The following is a 19,979-nucleotide window of genomic DNA, read 5'->3' as shown; positions in this document are numbered from 1 at the left end:
TAATATTTTATTTATTTGAGGGCTTAAAAGACTATGATGTTCATTGCATTGCCAAGAACCTCAAATAGAGGTGGTTGGCACCAATCATGTGAAGGAGTAAAACAAGGGTCTTATATATGTAAGTTTAGTACACTGCATGCTGTTGTGTGACATTTTTAGAGTTTATAAGGACTTTAGAGGAAAGCCATGAAGATGAGATAATAGGAAACCAAAACCTGTGATAGGTAGATAATTATATAGAGGAATTGATATTATTTGTTCAAGAAGAATATGAGAAATAGCAGAAGAACAGTTGTAAATAATTTTCCCTTCTTAAAAAATATTTTTTAATGTTTATTTACTTTAGAGAAAGAGACAGAGTGTGAGCAGGCGAGGAGCAGAGAGAGGGAGACACAGAATCCGAAGCAGGCTCCAGGCTCTGAGCTGTCAGTGCAGAGCCTGATGTGGGGCTCGAACCCCATGAACCATGCCTGACCTGAGCCGAAGTTGGATGCTCAACTGACTGAGCCTCTCAGGCGCCCTGTAAATAATTTTCCCTTTAACAAATATGTATAGCCTACTGTGTGCAGGCATTGTTCTTATCAAGGATCTGAGGATGAGATGTGTTGAAGCTGGAATAAGCTGTAGCAAATGCCCCTTGTAGGAAGAAACAATTCTCCATCTCAGGGTAAGATGAGCTAGACTGGGTCAGGCAAAATGCTTGGGAGATCTCCCGTAGTCTTTTTTTTTTTTTAATTTTTTTAAATGTTTGCTTATTTTTGAGAGAAAGTCAGAGTAACAGTGGGGGAGGGGCAAAGAGAGAGGGAAACAGAATCTGAAGCAGTCTCCAGGCTCAGAGCCTGATGTGGGGCTCGAACTCACAAACGGTGAGATCATGACCTGAGCCAAAGTCGGACGCTTAACAGACTGAGCCACCCAGGTGCCCCTCCTGTAGTCTTTAGAGATGATACTGTCTTGTGTTTCACATGGTTTAGGAAACATCTTGCATAATGGTACTCTTTGTGTGCCTTCCCAGACAGAATCTTTAATTTTTTTTCCACTCTTGCTGGCTTTGTCTCCAAAAAAAGTGGGAGATAAAGACTTTTGCTAATTGCTCCATTTTTCTCCTAATTAAAATATGCTACAGTTTAGAGTGATGGGGATATCAGTATGCTAGAGTAAGTAAAATAGAATAGGATTTCAGCCTGCCCTGATTTATGCTTTCTCAGTGTAGGGTGATTAAAAACCACCAGTTCCCTTATGTTTTCAAGCATAAGCACCAGAATATACTACAAAGCTAACTGTGGTCTTTAGGTTCTGTGATGCTCTGGTGATGAATCAGCCTTCAAATGGGTAATGGAGGCCCCTTAAATGGGCCCCAGGATTTCCTCAACCACCTTACCTTTAATTCAGCATGACTCTGTGAAGAAGTCATGGTGTAGAAGTGATTTTGAGGTAGTTCATTGTTCTGAAATTTCTTTGCCATTTTTTTCATTATTTGGATAAATAAGAGTTATCTATGCTTTCCATAGTTTTTCTCTTTTACATTTTTACGAAAGTAAAAACAGAGTACAATTACTCTTTTTTTAAAGTGTTCATTTAAATTCCAGTTAGTTAACATACAGGGTAATGTTAGTTTCAGGCGTAGAATGTAGTGATTCACCACTTCCATGCATCTAGAACCCATCACGACAAGTGGCGCTCCTCAGTCCCCATCCTCTAGTCCCCCTCCTCACCTCCCCTCTGGTAACCATCAGTTTGTTCTGATAATTAAGAGTCTGTTTCTTGGTTTGCCTCTCTCCCTCTTTGCTTTTCCCTATGCTCTTTTGTTTCTGAAATTCCACATATGAGTGAAACCATACGGTATTTGTCTCTGTTTTATTTTGCTTAGTACAATATACTCTAGCCCCATCCTTGTTGCACCCTTTAACATTTATTTGTTACTGTGAAAGCAGAACTGCAGTGTTTACGTGACTCACTATATACTGTCAGAATCAGCCTTTGATTTATAGACCTTCTAGAACCGAGGTCTCAAAATATGCTGTCTTACCCATAGTAAGATCTTAGCCATATCTTACCATATAGGAAATGTATTGTTTTACCTTTAATACTAAACTATAAGTGTCCTATATTTTTACTAAAACATCCAACTTAGACTTCATTTGATTTAAGCCTTCTCAATTTTGAAACAAAAGACTCAATTTACTCTGAAAAGGCACTGATTTACTCTTTCATGAATGGGAATCTGTCTGGAATCTTCTGACTCAGTGTGGTCTATGGACCAGCAGCATATGCATCACCTTTAGATGGTTAGAATATGTAAACTCCCTATTCTCTCTCCAGTTATTGAATCAGAAGCTGCATCTTGACCAGAAACCCCAGTTAATTTGTGTGCATGCTAGGTTTGGAAATCACTGGATTTAAATCTATAAACCACACTAATTCTAGCTGAGATTGCTTTGAGGTTGGTGTCAGAACAGTTAATTGTAAATTCATCTACCTTCGATTTGGAGAAAAGATAAACCCAATAACTGTGAATGATTTGCGTAATCTGAAAATATTTAGAATGATAAAATTGCACAAGTTATATGAAGTCTGTGAGAAGTTAGAAATATTGGCAAGAAATAAGATAAAAATTATGCCAGAAAATACAAACCAAATGTTTGTGCAAAAGGCATTCTATAATGCATAGTATTGAGAAATTGAACATGAAAAACCTCGTGATACATGTGATATAGGCCTAATAGACAGAAAGCCAGAAATTAATCAGTGATAGATCACAGTGGTCACTGTTCCACTGCCAGTTTGATTTGTTAGAGATTTTCTTAAACGCAGAACCTAGCTGTGGCTTGTGTACTTTTCATGCAGTAAGTGACACCGAGTGCTGGAAAAATAAAAATAAACTCGAGAGTGTTAAGAGATGGATTAGAAGATTGATTATGACATAGGAAGAAAAGATTTATGAGGAAAGAGAAAAATAATTAAATGGGCAGCACTGTGCTCTAAAAAGAGGCTATGGAGAGATGGATATTTATCTAATGTTTCACTCATGCTGTTTTCTATAGTATCCATATGAAATTTGCAGAAATATTAGGACTATAAGGATGCTGAGAAATATGTTACAGAGCAAAGCAGTATCAGCTGGAACTACTCAATTAAATTAGGAGCAATATCAAAGATTACATCTCAGAAAATTTTTCCTGGTTCATGACAAATGACCTTGAATGGATGACTTTATCCCTGAGAACTTTTGAAAGCTCTGTGGCCAAAGAATGGAAGATCATTTATTAAGTTGTTGAATTATCTTCCCAGGGAAATGGCGGAATGCCATTCCTTGAAATTTCTAAATGTAGGGTGGAAAAAAATCAGGATGTTGCCTATGGGAACTCTTCTCTACTTCTGACGCAGACCTGGTGATTGCTGAGTGATGTTTTTCTTCTACAGTATCTTTGATTATTGTTCATGATTACCATACACAGATACATTTTTTTTTCTTCAAGTTGGTATCTTATTTAAGTTAAAAAAAAAAAAAGCCAGCTTCTAGAAAAACAGCTAGGGAATGTCAGTCATCTGCCCTCCTTGCTGTCTGCCTTCTTGGCAGAGATAGGCTACCTAGCATTCTTTTCTCATTTCTCGTTACTACGTAGTTCATCAAGAGATGCAATTTAGTATATATTAGATGTGAATTCATTTCCTATATTCTCTTCATTCAGAAAGCTAAAAAGAAAAGCCCCAAATATGCCTTGCTTTTGGAGCCATTTGTCAAAATGAATACAGAAACTATGTATGAAACTCTTAAATGAAATCATGTAGTTCTTCAGAGAGTTTCATGATCCTTTTCACCAGGTGAAAACCCAGCTCATATTTGCCTAGGAGTAATGGTCCAAGAGCACTACATTTCCTTCACCTCCCTCTGTAGATTTTTTTCCCCAGTGATACATATCAGCTGAAAAGCAGAGCCAGAACCCCAGTTTCACTGGTCACAATTACTTAATATTCTAATTTATTACTTTACTTTTTCATGCTAATTCCTTCACATCCACATTTATATTATCTAGGAGATCTAGCTTAATATAGGTGCTGCTAAGGATAATTTATATCAAATGTGTTGCCTGGAGATATTAGATATATTTCATGTTGGTATGTAGGAAAATTTGCCAAACTTAAATATTAAGTCACATTAATTAAACTACATAACGTGTTCTGTAACATGAATTGGTTTTTTTGTTGATGGTATTTTCTAAATTATTGTATAATTTTATTGTTTATGACTTTGTACACCTTCTTTAGTTTGAAGAAATTCTATATATCTGTAGCCCAGAATTCTTACTCTTTTCCTTCTTGAAAGAGATCTAGACCTAAACAAAAAGGTTAAGATTACATTTCACTGTTGTGTCCATAATACAAAGATAACATTCTCCATATCCTGTTTTGTGAAAATGGCTCTAACAAATTGCCAGTATCTTGTATGTGCAAACAACAAATATTTCCAAGATGAAAACTAATTGGGAAATAAAAATAAAATTGATGGGTTACAGTCTTCCTTTTTCTTCTCTTGTTTCCTGACTGATTAGACCTACCAAAGTGGACAGGGGGGAAAGTGCTCTTTGTTTCTAAATCCTTTTACTAGTGTCATATTGATTCTCTCCCAAGTATACCTTGTGGTCTCAGATGATCACATATTTTCATTTGTACTCAAATTGATACAGCACCTTGACTCATGGGTTGACATACACTGCTTGTACTGTGGTGACACTGCTCACCATAGACATTCCTGGGGTGGGGTATACCATGACTCTTCTGCATGAAACAAGAGAACAGGCTGTTTCACAACAGTGTTCTCATTCTTTGAAAAGTGATTATTGTTCCTCCCAATTGCCACCTTAAGTCTCCTCTGGTGTTGCTAAATGTTGCTCTTGACCTCTACAAGAATGCTTGAGCTCTTTTGTGTCTCTGCTGATGCAGAAAAAAATATTCCTCAGCTGAGTATCAAAATATTCTACTGTTACACTATTTATAAGAAAAAAAGTGTGTCTTATGATACATTTATGAAGTGTCTGAAAGAATACAAGGTGACCTGCCTGCACACCATTGCTTTGGTTCTCTTTCTTACCTTTGTATTCTCTCATCCCCCCTCCCTCTGTTTCAGCTAGCTGTGAGGTGGTTGGAACACAACTGCCATTACCAGTACATGGATGAGCTCCTGCAGTATATCCGCTTTGGCCTGATGGATGTGGATACTCTCCATACAGTTGCCCTGTCCCACCCCCTCGTCCAGGCAAGTGAAACTGCAACAGCTCTTGTCAATGAGGCCCTGGAGTACCACCAGAGCATCTATGCACAGCCCGTTTGGCAAACTCGCAGGACCAAACCACGATTCCAGTCAGACACTCTATATATCATTGGTGGGAAAAAGCGTGAGGTCTGTAAAGTCAAGGAACTTCGGTACTTCAATCCTGTTGACCAGGAGAATGCTCTCATAGCTGCCATTGCCAACTGGAGTGAGCTGGCTCCCATGCCCGTGGGAAGGAGCCACCACTGTGTAGCAGTCATGGGGGACTTTCTGTTTGTGGCAGGAGGAGAAGTTGAGCATGCTAGTGGCCGGACATGTGCTGTGAGGACTGCCTGTCGCTATGACCCCCGCAGTAATTCCTGGGCGGAGATAGCACCCATGAAAAACTGCCGGGAGCATTTTGTGCTGGGTGCCATGGATGAATACCTCTATGCAGTTGGGGGTAGAAATGAACTGCGCCAGGTTCTGCCTACAGTTGAGCGATATTGCCCCAAGAAGAACAAATGGACTTTTGTGCAGTCCTTTGACCGATCCCTTTCATGTCATGCTGGATATGTGGCTGATGGTCTTCTTTGGATATCAGGTAGAACGTGCCTCATATGTTGGATTTATCAAAAAACACTTTTTCATTGTGGCATAAATTTAAAAGTCGAGTGTTGGTAGTTGTGGCCATGTTTAATTGAACCACTGAACCAAGGATGCCATTTTACCTAATTAACATTTATTACTGGAAACCTACTCTTTAGAGAGCAATGTAATTGGAAATAATTGAGCTTTCTGTGACTTTCTCAATGAGTAAAAATTCAAGGTGGAAATTAATGGCCCATCACATCCTTTTCTTACCAAACCTTCTATTGTTTAGATTGTCAGTTTTTGATACTCATGGATTGCTTTACACACCTTGTGGCTTGTCGAGATTCTTTGCCATTTTTTTTTTAACCGCTCTGGGCTGCTTGACTAGGAGATGTTCCATCAAAGACAGGGCAGGCAAAGTAAAAGTCCAGTGAATCCATTTTGATGGGTATAGCAATAGGTATATATCCAGGTAGGAGCCATGTACATGGAGGGAAGAGATTTAAGTTATTGGCTAAGATACGTTTTTGTATTATCTGTGGATTATAGTTGTGCATACCATCCTAAATTCTTCATTCTTGTTTAATCTTCCATTCTTACTGATTATTTGGGTGTACTTATTATTTTAATTTACATTGTCTACACTTTTTTTAAGCCTTTTGATTATGAAAAAAGGAGACTAGTATAGTGAATCCCATGTACCCATGGCCCAATTTCAGTAGTAGTCCACTCACTGCCAGTCTTGTTTCATCCACAGCATATATTCCTGCAAACCCCTACTGGCTACCTTTTCACTGGTACAGAGGGAGTCTATGAGGCGTAAGTTATTAACATCACATTATCAACCTGTGTTTCCAATCCAATTCTTGAAAAGATCTAAACTCTTCTCCTTTGAAAGCATTGCCCACTGGGGAGGAAAGTCCCATCACCTCTCAGAGGACACTCATTTTGTAATGCAGATGGAACTTGTTGAATTCCCATGTCCAGGACAAAGAGAAATAGGAATATAAGATAAAAAAAATTGATATGCAAAAATATGGGTTTGGAATGTAAAGAAAACTCACAGGACCATCATGGAGTTACTTACATTAAGGCCTCATGTCACTAACCCTAAATTCATTCCTGTAGGAATGTAACCTTTAACCAGTCAGCAATGAAATTCCTAGTCATTGCTGGAAATTTAACTGATAGTCCCCTGCCATTCCCTCAGGGAGGAAATCTCGCCTAAATAAGGTATTCCAAGCCACTAAATTTGTTTTAAGTTTATTTATTTTGAGAGAGAGAGAGAGAGAGAGAGAGATAGCGAGCACATGCAAGGGAGGGGCAACTTAAATACTAAGAGTAACTTTGAGATGTTTGTATTTAGAAGACACAATCACTTTTTTTTAAGTCTGTATGTCTTAATCTTTTTCATGTATTTTACCCCCCTCCCCACTGGCAACCACCAGTTTGTTCTCTGTATTTATGATTCTGTGTCTGGTGTTTTTGTTTGTTCATTTGTTTTGTTTTATAGGGCTCACACATAAATGAAATTGTGTGGTATTTGTCTTTTTCAGACCTACTTTACTCAGCGTAATACACTTTAGGTCCGTCTGTGTTGTCACAAATGGCATGAGCTGATTCTTTTTTATGGCTGAGTAATATTCCATTTAGATTATTATAATAATTATATCTATATATATACACACATATATATTATATCACATCTTTATCCATTCATATATCATTGGACACTTGGGCCTCTTCCATAATTTGGCTATTGAAAATAATGCTGCAGTAAACATAGGGATGCATATATCTTTTCCATAGTGTTTTCATTTGGGGGGGGGGTGGGGGGTAAATACCCAGTAGTGGAATTACTGGATCATGTTGTAGTTCTATTTCATATTTTTTTTGAAGAACCTCCATACTGTTTTCCATAGTGTTTTCACCAGTTTACATTCTCACCAACAGTGCATGAAGGTTCCCTTTTCTCCACCTCTTTGACAACACTTGTTATTTCTTGTCTTTTTGATACTAGCCATTCTGGCTGGTGTGAGTTGATATCTTAATGTGGTTTTGATTTCCATTTCCTTGATTATTAGTAATGTTGAGCATCTTTTCATGTGTCTGTTGGCCATGTATATGTCTTCCTTGGAAAAATGTCTTTTCAGGTTCTCTACCCTTTTTTAATTGGATTATTTATTTTCTTGGGGTTGAGTTCTTTATATATTTCAGATATTAACCCCTTATAAGATATATGTTTTGCAGGTATCTTCTTTGATTCAGTAGGTTGTTTTTTGTTTTTTTGATGGTTTCGTTAAATGTGCAAAAGCTTTTTATTTTGATATAGTCCCAATAGTTTACTTTTGTTTCTCTTGCCTGAGGAGTCATATCTAGAAAAATACTGCTAAGACTGATGTCCAAGACATTACTGTCTGTTTTCTTTTATGAGTTTTATGGTTTCAGGTCTGACATTTAGGTCTTTAATGCATTTTGAGTTTTTGTGTGTGGTGTAAGAAAGTGGTCCAGTTTCATTCTTTCACATGTAGCTGTCCAGTTTTCCCAACATTGTTTATTGAAGAGACTGTCTTTTCCCCCATTGTATGTTCTTGCCTCCTTTGTCACAGATTAATTGACCTTGTGAGTATGGGTTTATTTCTGGGTTCTCTATTCTGCTCCAATGATCTGTATGTATACTTTTGTGCCAGTACTGGACTGTTTTGATTACTCTAGTTTTGTAGTATGGTTTGAAATCTGAGATTGTGATACCCGCCCTTCCTCCCCCAGTCTTGTTCTTCATTGTTAGGATTGCTTTTGCTACCCAGGGCATTTTGTAGTTCCATATAAATGTTAGGATTATTTGTCCTAATTCTGCAAAAATATGCTGTTGGTATTTTGATAGAGGTTGCATTAAATCTGTAGAGTGCTTTGGGTAGTATGGATATTTTCACAATATTTGCTTTTCCAATCTATGAGCATGGAGTATCTTTCCATTTGTTTGTGTCATCTTCAGTTTCCTGCATCAGTGTTTTATAGTTTTCAGAGTACAGGTCTTTTACCTCCTTGGTTAAATTTGTTCCTAGGTATTTTCTTATTTTTGGCACAATTGTAAATGGGATTGTTCTCTTAATTTCTCTTTTTGCTATTTATTAGTGTATAGAAATTCACCAGATTTCCATATATTGATTCTGAATTCTGCAATTTTACTGAATTCATTTATCAGTTCTAGCAGTTTTTGTAGTGGAGCCTTCAGGGTTTTCTACAAATAGTATGATGTCATATGCAAACAGTGAAAATTTTACTTCTTCCTTACAAATTTGGATGCCTTTCATTTTTATTCTGGTCTGGTTGCTGCAGCTAGAACTTCCAGTACTATGGTGAATAAAATTAGTGAGAGTGGAAATCCTTGTCTTTTTCCTAATCTTAGAGGAAAAGCTCTCAGTATTTTCCCTTTAAGTATGATATTAGCTGTGGGTTTGTCCTATATGGCCTTTATTATGTTAAGGTATGTTCGATCTAATCCTACTTTGTTGAGACTTTGTTTTTTTTTTTATCATGAATGTGTTGTACTTTGTTAAATGGTTTTTCTGCATCTATTTAAATGATCATATGGTTTTTATTCTTTCTCTTATTGCTGTGATGTATCACATTGATTGATTTGCAAATGTTGAAACATTCTTCCATCCCAGGAATAAATCCCACTTGATTGTGATGAATGATTGTTTTATTAGTGTATTGTTGAATTTGGTTTGCTAATTTTGTTGAGGATTTTTTCATTTATGTTCCATCGAGATTTTGGCTTGTACTTCTCTTTTTTTGTGTGGTGTTTTTATTTGGTTTTGGTATCAGGGTAATGGTGGCCTCATAGAATGAATTTGAAGCTTCCTTCCTCTTCTATTTTTTGGAATAGTTTGAAAAGAATAGGAATCAACTCTTCTTTCAATGTTTGGTAGAATTCACCTGTGAAGCTGTCTGGTCCTGGAATTTTTTGTTTTTTGGGAGTTTTTTTTTTTTTTTTACTGATACAGTTTCATTACTGGTAATGCATCCGTTCAAATGTTCTATTTCTTACTGATTCAGTTTTGGGAAGTTATATGATTATAGGAATTTATCCAGTTCTATTAGGTTGTCCAATTTGCTGGTACATAATTTTTCACCATATTCTCTTATAATCTTTCATATTTCTGTGGTGTTGGTTGTTATTTCTCCTCTTTCATTTCTGGATTTGTTTGAGTCCTTTCTCTCTTTGTTGTTGTTGTTGTTGTTGTTGTTGTTGTTTATGAGTCTGCCTAAAGGTTTGATCATTACAAAGAACCAGCTCCTAGTTTTGTTGATCTGTCCTATTTTTTTTTCTTTTTAGTTTCTATTTCATTTATGTCTGCTCTAATCTCTTGTTATTTCCTTCCTTTACTGTTTTTGAGTTTTGTTTGTTCAACTTTTTATAGCTTCTTTAGGTATAAGGTTAGGTTGTTTATTTGAGATTTTCCTTGCTTCTTGAGGTAGGCCTGTAGTACTATAAACATCTTTCTTAGAACAGCTTTTGCTAGGGGCGCCTGGGTGGCTCAGTTGGTTAAGCGGCTGACTTCAGCTCAGGTCATGATTTCGCATCTGTGAGTTCGAGCCCCATGTCAGGCTCTGTGCTGACAGCTCAGAGCCTGGAGCCTGTTTCAGATTCTGTGTCTCCCTCTCTCTGGCCCTCCCCTGTTCATGCTCTGTCTCTCTGTCTCAAAAACAAACAAAGGTTAAAAAAAAATTAAAAAAAAAAGAACAGCTTTTGCTGTATCCCAAAGATTTTGGACCATTGGGTTATCTTTTTCATTTGTCTCTAAATATTACTTGATTTCATCTTTGATGTCTTAGTTTACCCATTCATTGTTTAATATCATCTTTTTCCATATTCTTTTCTTGTGATTGATTTCCAGTTTCATAGTATTGGGATTGGAAAAGATGCATGGTATGATGTTGATCTTTTTGAATTTGTTGAGACTTGGTTTGTGGCCTAACATGTGATCTATTCTAGATAATGTTCCATGTGCACTTGAAAAGAACATGAATTCTGCTGTTATGATGAATTGTTCTGAATGTATCCATTAGATCCATCTGGTCCAATGTGTCATTCAAAGCCACTGTTTCCATGTTGATTTTCTGTTTGGATGATCTATCCATTGATGTAAGTGTGGGACTTACTTACTATGTTGCATTGCTACAAAGTCCTCTAATATTTTGTATTACTATTGATTACTTTCTTTATGTTTGTTATTACTTGCTTTATGTGTTTAGGTGCTCTCCTATTGGGTGCATAAATATTTACAATTGTTATATCTTCTTGTTGCGTTGTTCCCTTTATAATTATATAGTGTCCTTCTTTATCTCTCATTACACTATTTTTTAAAAGTCTATTTTGTTTGGTATAACTATTGCCTCCGCAGCTTTCTTTTCACTTCCATTTGCATGATAAATGCTTTTCCATGCCTTCATTTTCAGTCTGCATGTGTTTTTAAGTCTGAAATGAGTCTCTTATAGGCTGCATATAGGTAGGTCTTGCTTTTTTATCCATTCTGTCACCTTATGTCTTATTAGTGTTTAGTACATTTACATTCAAAGTAATTACTGATAGATATGTTCTTATTGCCATTGTGTTACTTTTTTATGGTTGTGCTTATAGTTCTCTATTCCTCTCTTCTCATGCTCTTTTTTCTCCTGTTGAGTTTCTTTAGTGATACACTTGGATTTCTTTCGGTTGGTTTTTGCATAACTCTTACTGGTTTTTGATTTGTGGTTACCATTAGGTTTGTATATAACATTTTATGCATACAGCAGTCTATATTAAGTTGATGGTCGCTTAAGTTTGAATGTATTTTTTATTCTCCCCTCTTCATGGTTTAGGTATGTATATGGTGTCATACTTTATATATTTTTATTTTGTGAATCCCTTGACTAGATTTTTATAGATACACATAATTTTACTCCTTTTGTGTTTCCTACTCTTCTTACTCCTACTTATGTGCTTTCCTTTCCATTCAAAAAGTCCTCTTTAACATTTCATGTAGGGCTGGCTTAGTCATGAATGCCTTTAACTTTTGTTTGGGAGACTCTTTATCTCTCCTTCTATTCTGAATGATAGCCTTGCTGGTAGAATATCCTTGGCTGCAGGGTTTTTTTCCCTTCAGCACTCTGAATATTTCATGCTACTCCCTTCTGGCCTGCAAAATTTCTGCTGAAAAATCACTTGACAGCCTTAGGTTTCCCTTGTCTATAACTGTTTTCTTTTCTCTTGCTGCTTTTTAAAAATTTATTTATTTTGAGAGAGAGAGGGAGAGAAAAGAGAGAGAGAGAGAGAGTATGTGCTTTAGCAGGGGAGGGACAGAGAGAGAGGGAGAGAGAGAGAATCCCAAGTAGGCTCCACAGTGTCAGCATGGAGTCTAACATGGGGCTCAAACTCACAAATTGTGAGATCATGACCTGAGCTGAAATCAAGAGTTGGATGCTTAACTAACTGAACCATCCAGGCACCCCTCTCTTGCTGCTTTTAAAATTCTCTCTTTATCACTAGTTTTTGCCATTTTAATTACTATGTGCCTTGGTGTGGACCTCTTTGGGTTGAATTTGTTGGGGGCCTTCTGGGGCTCCTGGATCTGGATTTCTGTTTCCTTCCTAAGATTTGGGAAACTTTTAGCTATTATTTCTTCAAATAAATTTCCTGCCCCCTTTTCTCTCTCTTCTCCTTCTAGGATCCCTATAATGTGAATGTTATTATACTTGATGATGTCAATTCCAGTCTGTTTTCATTTTTTTTCTCTCTTGTTCCTCTTGTTGATTTCCATTACTCTGTTCTTCTGCTTCCTCTAGTTTACTATTTATTCCATCTAGTGTAAACTTGATTTCAATTATTGAGTTATCTCTGATTGGCTCTTTTTAATGTTTCCTCTTTGTTAAGGGTTTCACTGAGGTCCTCTACTCTTCTCTAGTTGAGTGAGTATCTTTATGACCATTACTTTAAATTCTCTGTCAGGCATATTACTTATCTCTGTTCTGTTTATGTCTCTTGTTGTGATTTTCTCCTGTTCAGAAGAACAGGACATATTACATTTTGGACATATTACTCTGTCTCCTCATTTTGTGTAATTCTCTGTGTCTATTTCTATGTGTTAGGATAGTCAACTACATCTCTTGTTTTTGAAAGTAGTGACCTAATGAAGAAGAGGTCCTGTAGTGCCCTGCAGTGCAGTATCCCCTGTTTACCAGAACCTGACACCTTAGGAGTGTCTTGAAAGTATTGATGTATGTGCCCTGCTCTTGTGGCTCTGTTGCATTTTCCTTCCATCCAATCATCTGCAATGACTCTTTTTGCCTATTGTGGGCAAGGTTTGGTTCTTGTGTTTTTAGTGAACCAGTGTGGTGCTGTTGTTGGATTAACTTGAGTTAGACCAGGCATTGGCCAGAGATGCAGTATTACCAAACTGCAGGGGAACGTGGGAGTGGAGTGCATGGTGCCACCAAGGTTTGTGCTGGTGGGAGGGAACCTGCAGCTTCCTCCACAAGGCAGGCTGGGATGAGTGGGTGGACCCAGAGAAGCATTCAAGGGTAGGCCAGATCATGTTAGCAAGGTTTGCGTTGTTCTCCTGTGGGAGGGGACCTGGAACTGAGGCATGAGTGGGGGGTGTGTCTGCATGACAACACAGGGGTAGGGTGTGCTTTTAGCAAGTTAGGTGTAGAATTTTGGTACTGCCCTGGTTCTAGGAGGTGTCCATGTGGGATGGGGAGAGAAATGGTGGTGCCTGCCAGCTCTTTTTTTTTTCCTGGAGAAGTCTCCCAATGATCCCTATCCCTCTAGCTGCACTCTGAGATTAATAAGAAATCTCTCTCCTGTATACCCCAGGTATTTTTCAAACTGCTGCTTCTATGCTATATCTACATGGACCTCTTTGTTGTGTTGTCTCCCTAATGTGGGGACTCAGTTTCCTCTCACCTTCCCAGCCCACAAGACTGCTGGTTTTTTTTAAAATTCTGAGTTTTAAACTCCTCTGATTGTAAGATTGTGTGCATTTCATCCCCTCTGCTTTTCAAAGCCAGACACTATGGAGATTCATCTTCCCTATGCAGGCTTCCTTATGAGTCTTTTCTTTCCCCTCTCTGGGCTGTAGAGTTCCTCTCTTCTGCAGACAGTTCTGTAGGCCTATTTAGCTCTCAGTTGCATCTCTGCCCTTCCTACCATCTTTGAAGTGGCCTCTTCTCTACATTTAGCTGCAGAGAGTATGTACTGCCATCTTTGGGTCATTTGGGGAATTATTTACACTTGAGAGGGTTTTATCTAGTTGTACTGCAGGAGGAGGTGAGTTGAGGTTCCTCCTGAGATGACAGACCATCTTCTTCAGAAGTCCTGATCATACGGTTATTATTTTTATTTTCTTAATGTGATGTATCATGTTGATGGATTTGTGGATATTGAACTGTCCTTGCGTCCCAAGAATAAATCCCACTTGATTATGGTGAGTGATCCTTTTAATGTATTGTTGGATTTGGTTTGCTAATCTTTTGTTGAGGAATTTCGCATCTACCTTCATCAGGGATATTGGCCATAGTTTTCTTTTTCTGTAGTGTTTTCATCTGGTATTGGTATCAGGGTAATGCTGGCTTCACAGAAAGAAGTTGAAAGCTCCCTTTCCTCTTCTATTTTTGGAATAGATTGAAAAGAATATATATTAACTCTTCTTTAAATGCTTGGTAGAATTCATCTGTGAAGCTATCTGGTCCTGGACTTTTGTTTGTTGGGAATTTTTTGATAATTCAGTTTCATTACTAGTAATTTGTCTGTTTGGATTTTCTGTTCTTCCTGAATTCAGTTTTGGAGGATTATATGTTTCTAGGAATTTATCTGTTTTTTCTAGGTTGTTCAATTTGTGGTCATACAATTTTTCATAGTTGTTTCTTGCTATCCTTTGTATTTTGGTGATGTTGGCTGTTACTTCTCCACCTTTATTTCTGATTGTATTAATTTGAGTTCCTCTCTATTCTCTTCTTGATGAGTCTGTCTAAAGGCTTATTATCAATTTTGTTTATCTTTTTGAAGAACCATCTCTTGGTTCCACTGATCTTGTCTGTTATTTTTTTAGTCTCTGTTTCAGTTACTTCCATTCTGATCTTTACTGTTTCCTTCCTTCTATTAACCTTGGACTTTGTTCTTATTTTTCTAGTTCTTTTAGGTTTAAGGTTGGGTTGTTAATTTGAAATTTTTTTTGTTGTTTGAGGTATGCCTGTATCACTATAAACTTCCCTCTTAGAATTGTTTTTGCTGCATCCCAAAGATTTTGGATTGTTGTGTTTTCATTTTCATTTGTCTCCCTGTATTTCATTTTCTCTTTGATTTCTTCATTGACCCTTTTTTTTGTTCATTTAGTAGCATATTGTTTAGCTTTCATGTGTTTGTGTTTTTTCCATTTTTTTCTTCTTCTAATTGATTTCTAGTTTCATTGTGGTCAGAAAAGGTACTTGATCTGATTTTAATCTTAAATTTATAGAGATTTGTTTTATTGCCTAATGCGATCTCTCCTGGAGAATGTTCCATGTATACTTGAAAATAATTTATATTCTGCTTTTGGTTGGGATGTTTTGTATATATCTGTTGAGTCCATCTGGTCTAATGTGTCATTAAAAGACACTGTTTCCTTATTGATTTTCTGTCTGGATGATTTATCCATTGATATAAGTGGGAGAAGCAATCACCTTTAAGTAAATCTTGAAGACTTCTCAGCTTCCTTCAATAATCTTCTCTAGTTGTTTAACATCTGCTCTGACAAAATTCTCCCTTGCATTTAAATTAAATTCATTTGTATTCTGCCCATTTTTCCTTCTGCTGTCCTCAATAACCAGGGAGACAGCCACAGTCTTAGCTTCTCTGGATAATGTCTCAATTATTGGCAATTTATTGATTTTCATTGAAGAAACGTAGCTCCTGTCAGTATTTAACTGTTCTGTAATTAATGAATGAAGTTAGGAATAGGACTAAGGAAGAGGATAAATGAGATAGATCCAATAATTACTGGTCTTATATACCAAATAAACTTTAGATATTTGTACATTAGTGTGTCTAATAGATATATTTAGATAAGAACTTCGTTTGTCTGGTGAAATACTCCCTTTTGTTTAAGTGTATATTTCAATAGTTAAGAAAATAACCACCAGGACTATATCTTGTTGGCTTTGCTGAAGAAATTTCAAACTTGGCTACAAATGAGCCTTTGCTAACAGAAGGAAGAGATCTGTACTCGCCTAGGATAACAAAACAGTGATGGATGGCTGAAATCAATGTAATTTATATTTTCTTCCAATTTACATTCCTTCCATTGACTCAGTTTCCATATGTTGTTAATGCATTTCTAAGTTTTATATGAATTTCTCACAAATATTTTATAAATATTTCCTATTTTCTTAGCTATTAAACTATCTTTTTAAAAAATGCTGCAGTTTGCCTTACATATTCTTAAAGGTCTGACTACTTAATATCTTCTTTAGTGAGGCCTTAGAAAAACACAGAAGCTCATTCTAGACTGGCTAGATCTATCATCCTGGTATCAAGCTGATTTCTCTTTCAATATGGGTCTGTATGTTTCCTTTTCCATTTTATTAAAAGTATCAGCTTATTACCTATATTGCTCTATCACTTGGTTTTGCCCCTACTGTGAAAGGAAATACATTTTCTTTGTTCTTCTTTTGCACTAATGTATGCTGCCTGTGTTAACCATACTTAATGAAAACAATCCCAATTTTTTCAGGTTTGTTTCTCCCCACTGTGTACTTGAGATGAAAAACTCACTTCCCAGTATACAGTACAATACCTTTAATTGGAAAGAAAAGGAAATCACCAGTGACACTTCTAATACCTTCAATCGTCTGCCTCTTTCCTCAGGACCAGCTTGTCATAAATCAATTGTGAATCTAACCATGGATAGAGAGGGGTACTAGATTAAAAAAACTAGGTATACCCCTTAAAAAAACAAGGCAGGTATATGTCGCCCTATCACAGATCTAGAAGTGTTACCCAGATTTATTGTTGCAAATAAAAATATTTGACTCTATTCCTTATCCTTTACCAAATAATCAAGTATTTCTAATTTAATTGATGGGGGATTAGGTCATTGCCATCTTCCTGGTTGTTTGCAAGCTTTGCCTGAGTTGTAGGAAGTACAGATTTTAGAATGTGGATTTTAGGGGCTTACTTCTGTTCCATAAAACACAAAGTGAATGTTTCTTTAGAGATTCAGTATTTCTAGTGTGCTCACTCCCTCTCCATACTCCCTCCCTTTTCTCTGTCCATTTTGGGGTCAGGACACCTTGAAACCTGTCCATGGTTTTTAAAATGAGACAAGCAGAGATGAATTCAGAAAAGCAGGCTGTATGGATATGCCCATTAGCATTTAATTTAAGATGTTAGAGATAGTCAAATTTTACAGGCTTCTGTAGCATTTGACACTGTGACCCAATTCACAAATGCTCCACATCATTTCTACTTGAAATTCACAATACTGAAGCAAAAGGAGCATTAAATATCCTGCAGTTGTGCTTTAAAAGGTACGTTTTCCATTGTGAGATATTGTTTGTGAACTACTAAAAAGATCCCTTTTTGTGAGTGAAAATTAATCCTGAGCTCATCTTGCAGAACAGCTTACCTTTTCGTTTTTGTCAAATGGCACCAAGATAATGGGAAGCTAACCACAAAAGTAGTGCTTTCAAACTGTAAAAATAAGACAAATGCTACTGTATTTACTCAAAAGCAGTATTTAGTGCTTTCCTGATTCTCTTGGTGAATGCTACATCCTTATTAAGTCTTGTGCTGGTTCCTAGATAAATAAGATTAATTCAGCAAACACACTTCCTACCCTCTAGGAGCTGACAATCAAAAGAGCTTTTCAGATATTTCATTAATGAAAGAACATTTGTTAAAGCTTCTTTCTTTAACTCCCTAGAAGATATGTTTATTTTCATCTTGATTAAATTTATATGAAGCTTGCATTGCCCCATTTTAAATAACTTTAATTTATTCAGACCTACTAGAGGGACTTTGGATTTCTAATACTCATTAAAATTAGAACAATGTAAAATTTCATAAACATTTTTTAAATGCTGTAGCTTTAGCTTTTCTCTATCTTTGTAAATATTATTTTACTCTCATCCAAAAAATTACATATAAAACATTGGGAATTAACAGGGGATGCAGTGGAGGCTGGCTTATGGTGTCCTGAGGTCACAGAGCATGTGAAACTTCTCACCAACCAAGAGACCCTGAGTTAGTTTCCTAACCACCCTTAGTCTTGTACCAGGGTAGTGTGGAGTGACAAAGAATGAGACACAGGTCCTGCACTGGGACTCAGTGTAGTAGAGGGAACAGACTCAACAGATAATTCTAGTATAGTGTGTGATATATGTGATGATAGAAGTCTTTCCTGGGGACAGAAGTAGGGCAAAGCAGGGGGTACTTCATGCAGGTTTCACAAAGGTTCACAGCACCTTCTTCCTAACTTGGCCTTAGGTCCACTGGGCTGCTTCCCATTTACTCATTAACCCCTCCCTGTCATCATGAGCGGGCTTCATGATCCAATCATTTCAATAATTCTCCTGCCCTCTGGCAAGCACTCACTCTTGAACAAACCCAGGGGTCCAATTGTCTGTGCCTGTGCCCAGGCAGCTGAACCCTATGGGAAGAAGCCAGTTGACAGGAGAGGTTTGTGTGGGATCTACTCAGCTCGCTAAGCCCTCCCTGTACCCCACGCTAGTGTCCCTCCACGCCTCCGCAGACCCCACTCACTCCGCTGTAGCTTTAACTCAACCACCCTTCACTGGCTAGAACCAAAACCTCTGCCCCTCAGACTCAGAGACAGAACCTTTTCTTCTGCTTTTCAGAACAAATGTACAAGAGGAGAGTCTCACAGCAAGATGAGATAAAATGAGGCAGTGGAGAGTGTAAGGAGACAGATGGGCAAGAGCTGGACTGGAAAAGGGCCAAGGCGGAAAGTTGGGAGATGCTAGTGAGGAGGGTGCAGAGGAAGGGTCTGAGGAAGGAGCCTGAGAATGTGGGATGGGCAAGGTCAGAGGACAAGTGTTAACGAAATCAAACCAAAAAAGAAAGGGCGTGGTGAGAGGTGTCCAATACTGTTGGGACATCAAGGTCCAGAATATTTCTCTGCAATTTTCTCTCAGAAACTACTTGGTAATTTCAATGAAAGTAGCTTTAGGGGAGTAGAAGAAAGTGAAAGCTAGAATGCAGTGGTTTAGGGTGTGAAAGAGGAGTGAGGAAGTACAAACTGCAGGTATAGGCCAGAAGTCGGGATATCACCTAGAGCTCACTTCCTGAATCCGAGCTTGCCAGACAACATTCTGATTATTATCCTCTGCCTACTGGGAGAGGATGTGCTGTTTCTAGGTACACACATATTTCAGCCCATATGACAGCCACGGTTTTTCTTTTTTTCTTTTTTTCTTTTTTTAAGTTTATTTATTTATTTTGACAGAGAGAGAGAGAAACACATAGAGGAGGGGCAGAGAGAGAGAGAGAGAGAGAGAGAGAGACAGAGAGAGAGAGAATCCCAAGCAGGCTCCACAGCATCAGCACAGACCCTGTTAGGGGTTCAAACTCATGACCGTGATATCACGACCGAGCCAAAACCAAGAGTCAGGTACTTAACTGACTGAGCTACCCAGCTGCCCTGCTACATTTTTTAATTATAAATTAATACACAGCATTTTGGCTTTAGGAAGAAAAAGGAGAATAGGAAGGGAAGAAAAGGATGAAAGTTTGGCTGAGAGAAAAGAGAGTAGCTAGAAGAGGAAATCCAGTGTCAAAGGAAGGAACTCTTTAAAGGACACAAGTGCATTAAGCAAATTGGTAGATAAGGGAAAGGAGAGAGCGAAATAGAAGGGGACAGGAATGGGGCATTCTTTGGTTAGTAAAGGCTGAGAGCACCTTCTGGGTACCAGGAATGGTGATGAATGGTAATAAGTCCATGGGATACCACAGGAGGAGGGGTTTGGGAGGGGTTCTGTCTTGGACAGGAGAAGAGGAAACCCCTCAGACTCTAAGCCTGGAGGGCAGGAGATGATGCGGGATGTGGACCTAAGTCAGCTCCCAGATGAGGGGCAGCAACCTGAGGAGGTTCCT

The 19,979-nt window shown here is 37.7% G+C and overlaps 1 protein-coding gene across 19 annotated transcripts in view; it reads left to right on the top strand.

Moving 5' to 3' along the window:
* Positions 1–19,979, top strand: part of KLHL32 (kelch like family member 32) — a 241,943-nt gene that overhangs the window by 173,763 nt on the left and 48,201 nt on the right. For 10 of the 19 annotated variants that reach the window (XM_015077790.3, XM_053222451.1, XM_027057227.2 and 7 more), the window contains one exon: positions 5,129–5,855. The exons of 3 other annotated variants lie outside the window; for them this stretch is intronic. In XM_015077790.3, coding sequence (XP_014933276.1) covers positions 5,129–5,855 — 727 coding nt within the window. Of the gene's footprint in view, positions 1–5,128; positions 5,856–19,979 lie in introns of those variants that run through there. 6 more of the 19 variants (XR_008298452.1, XM_027057231.2, XM_027057228.2 and 3 more) reach the window with 4 other exon arrangements.

Source organism: Acinonyx jubatus, chromosome B2 (assembly GCF_027475565.1).
Source record: "Acinonyx jubatus isolate Ajub_Pintada_27869175 chromosome B2, VMU_Ajub_asm_v1.0, whole genome shotgun sequence".
NCBI classification, from domain to species: Eukaryota; Metazoa; Chordata; class Mammalia; order Carnivora; family Felidae; genus Acinonyx; species Acinonyx jubatus.
Note: the sequence above shows the minus strand (reverse complement) of the source record. Positions and strands in the feature narration are given on the sequence as shown.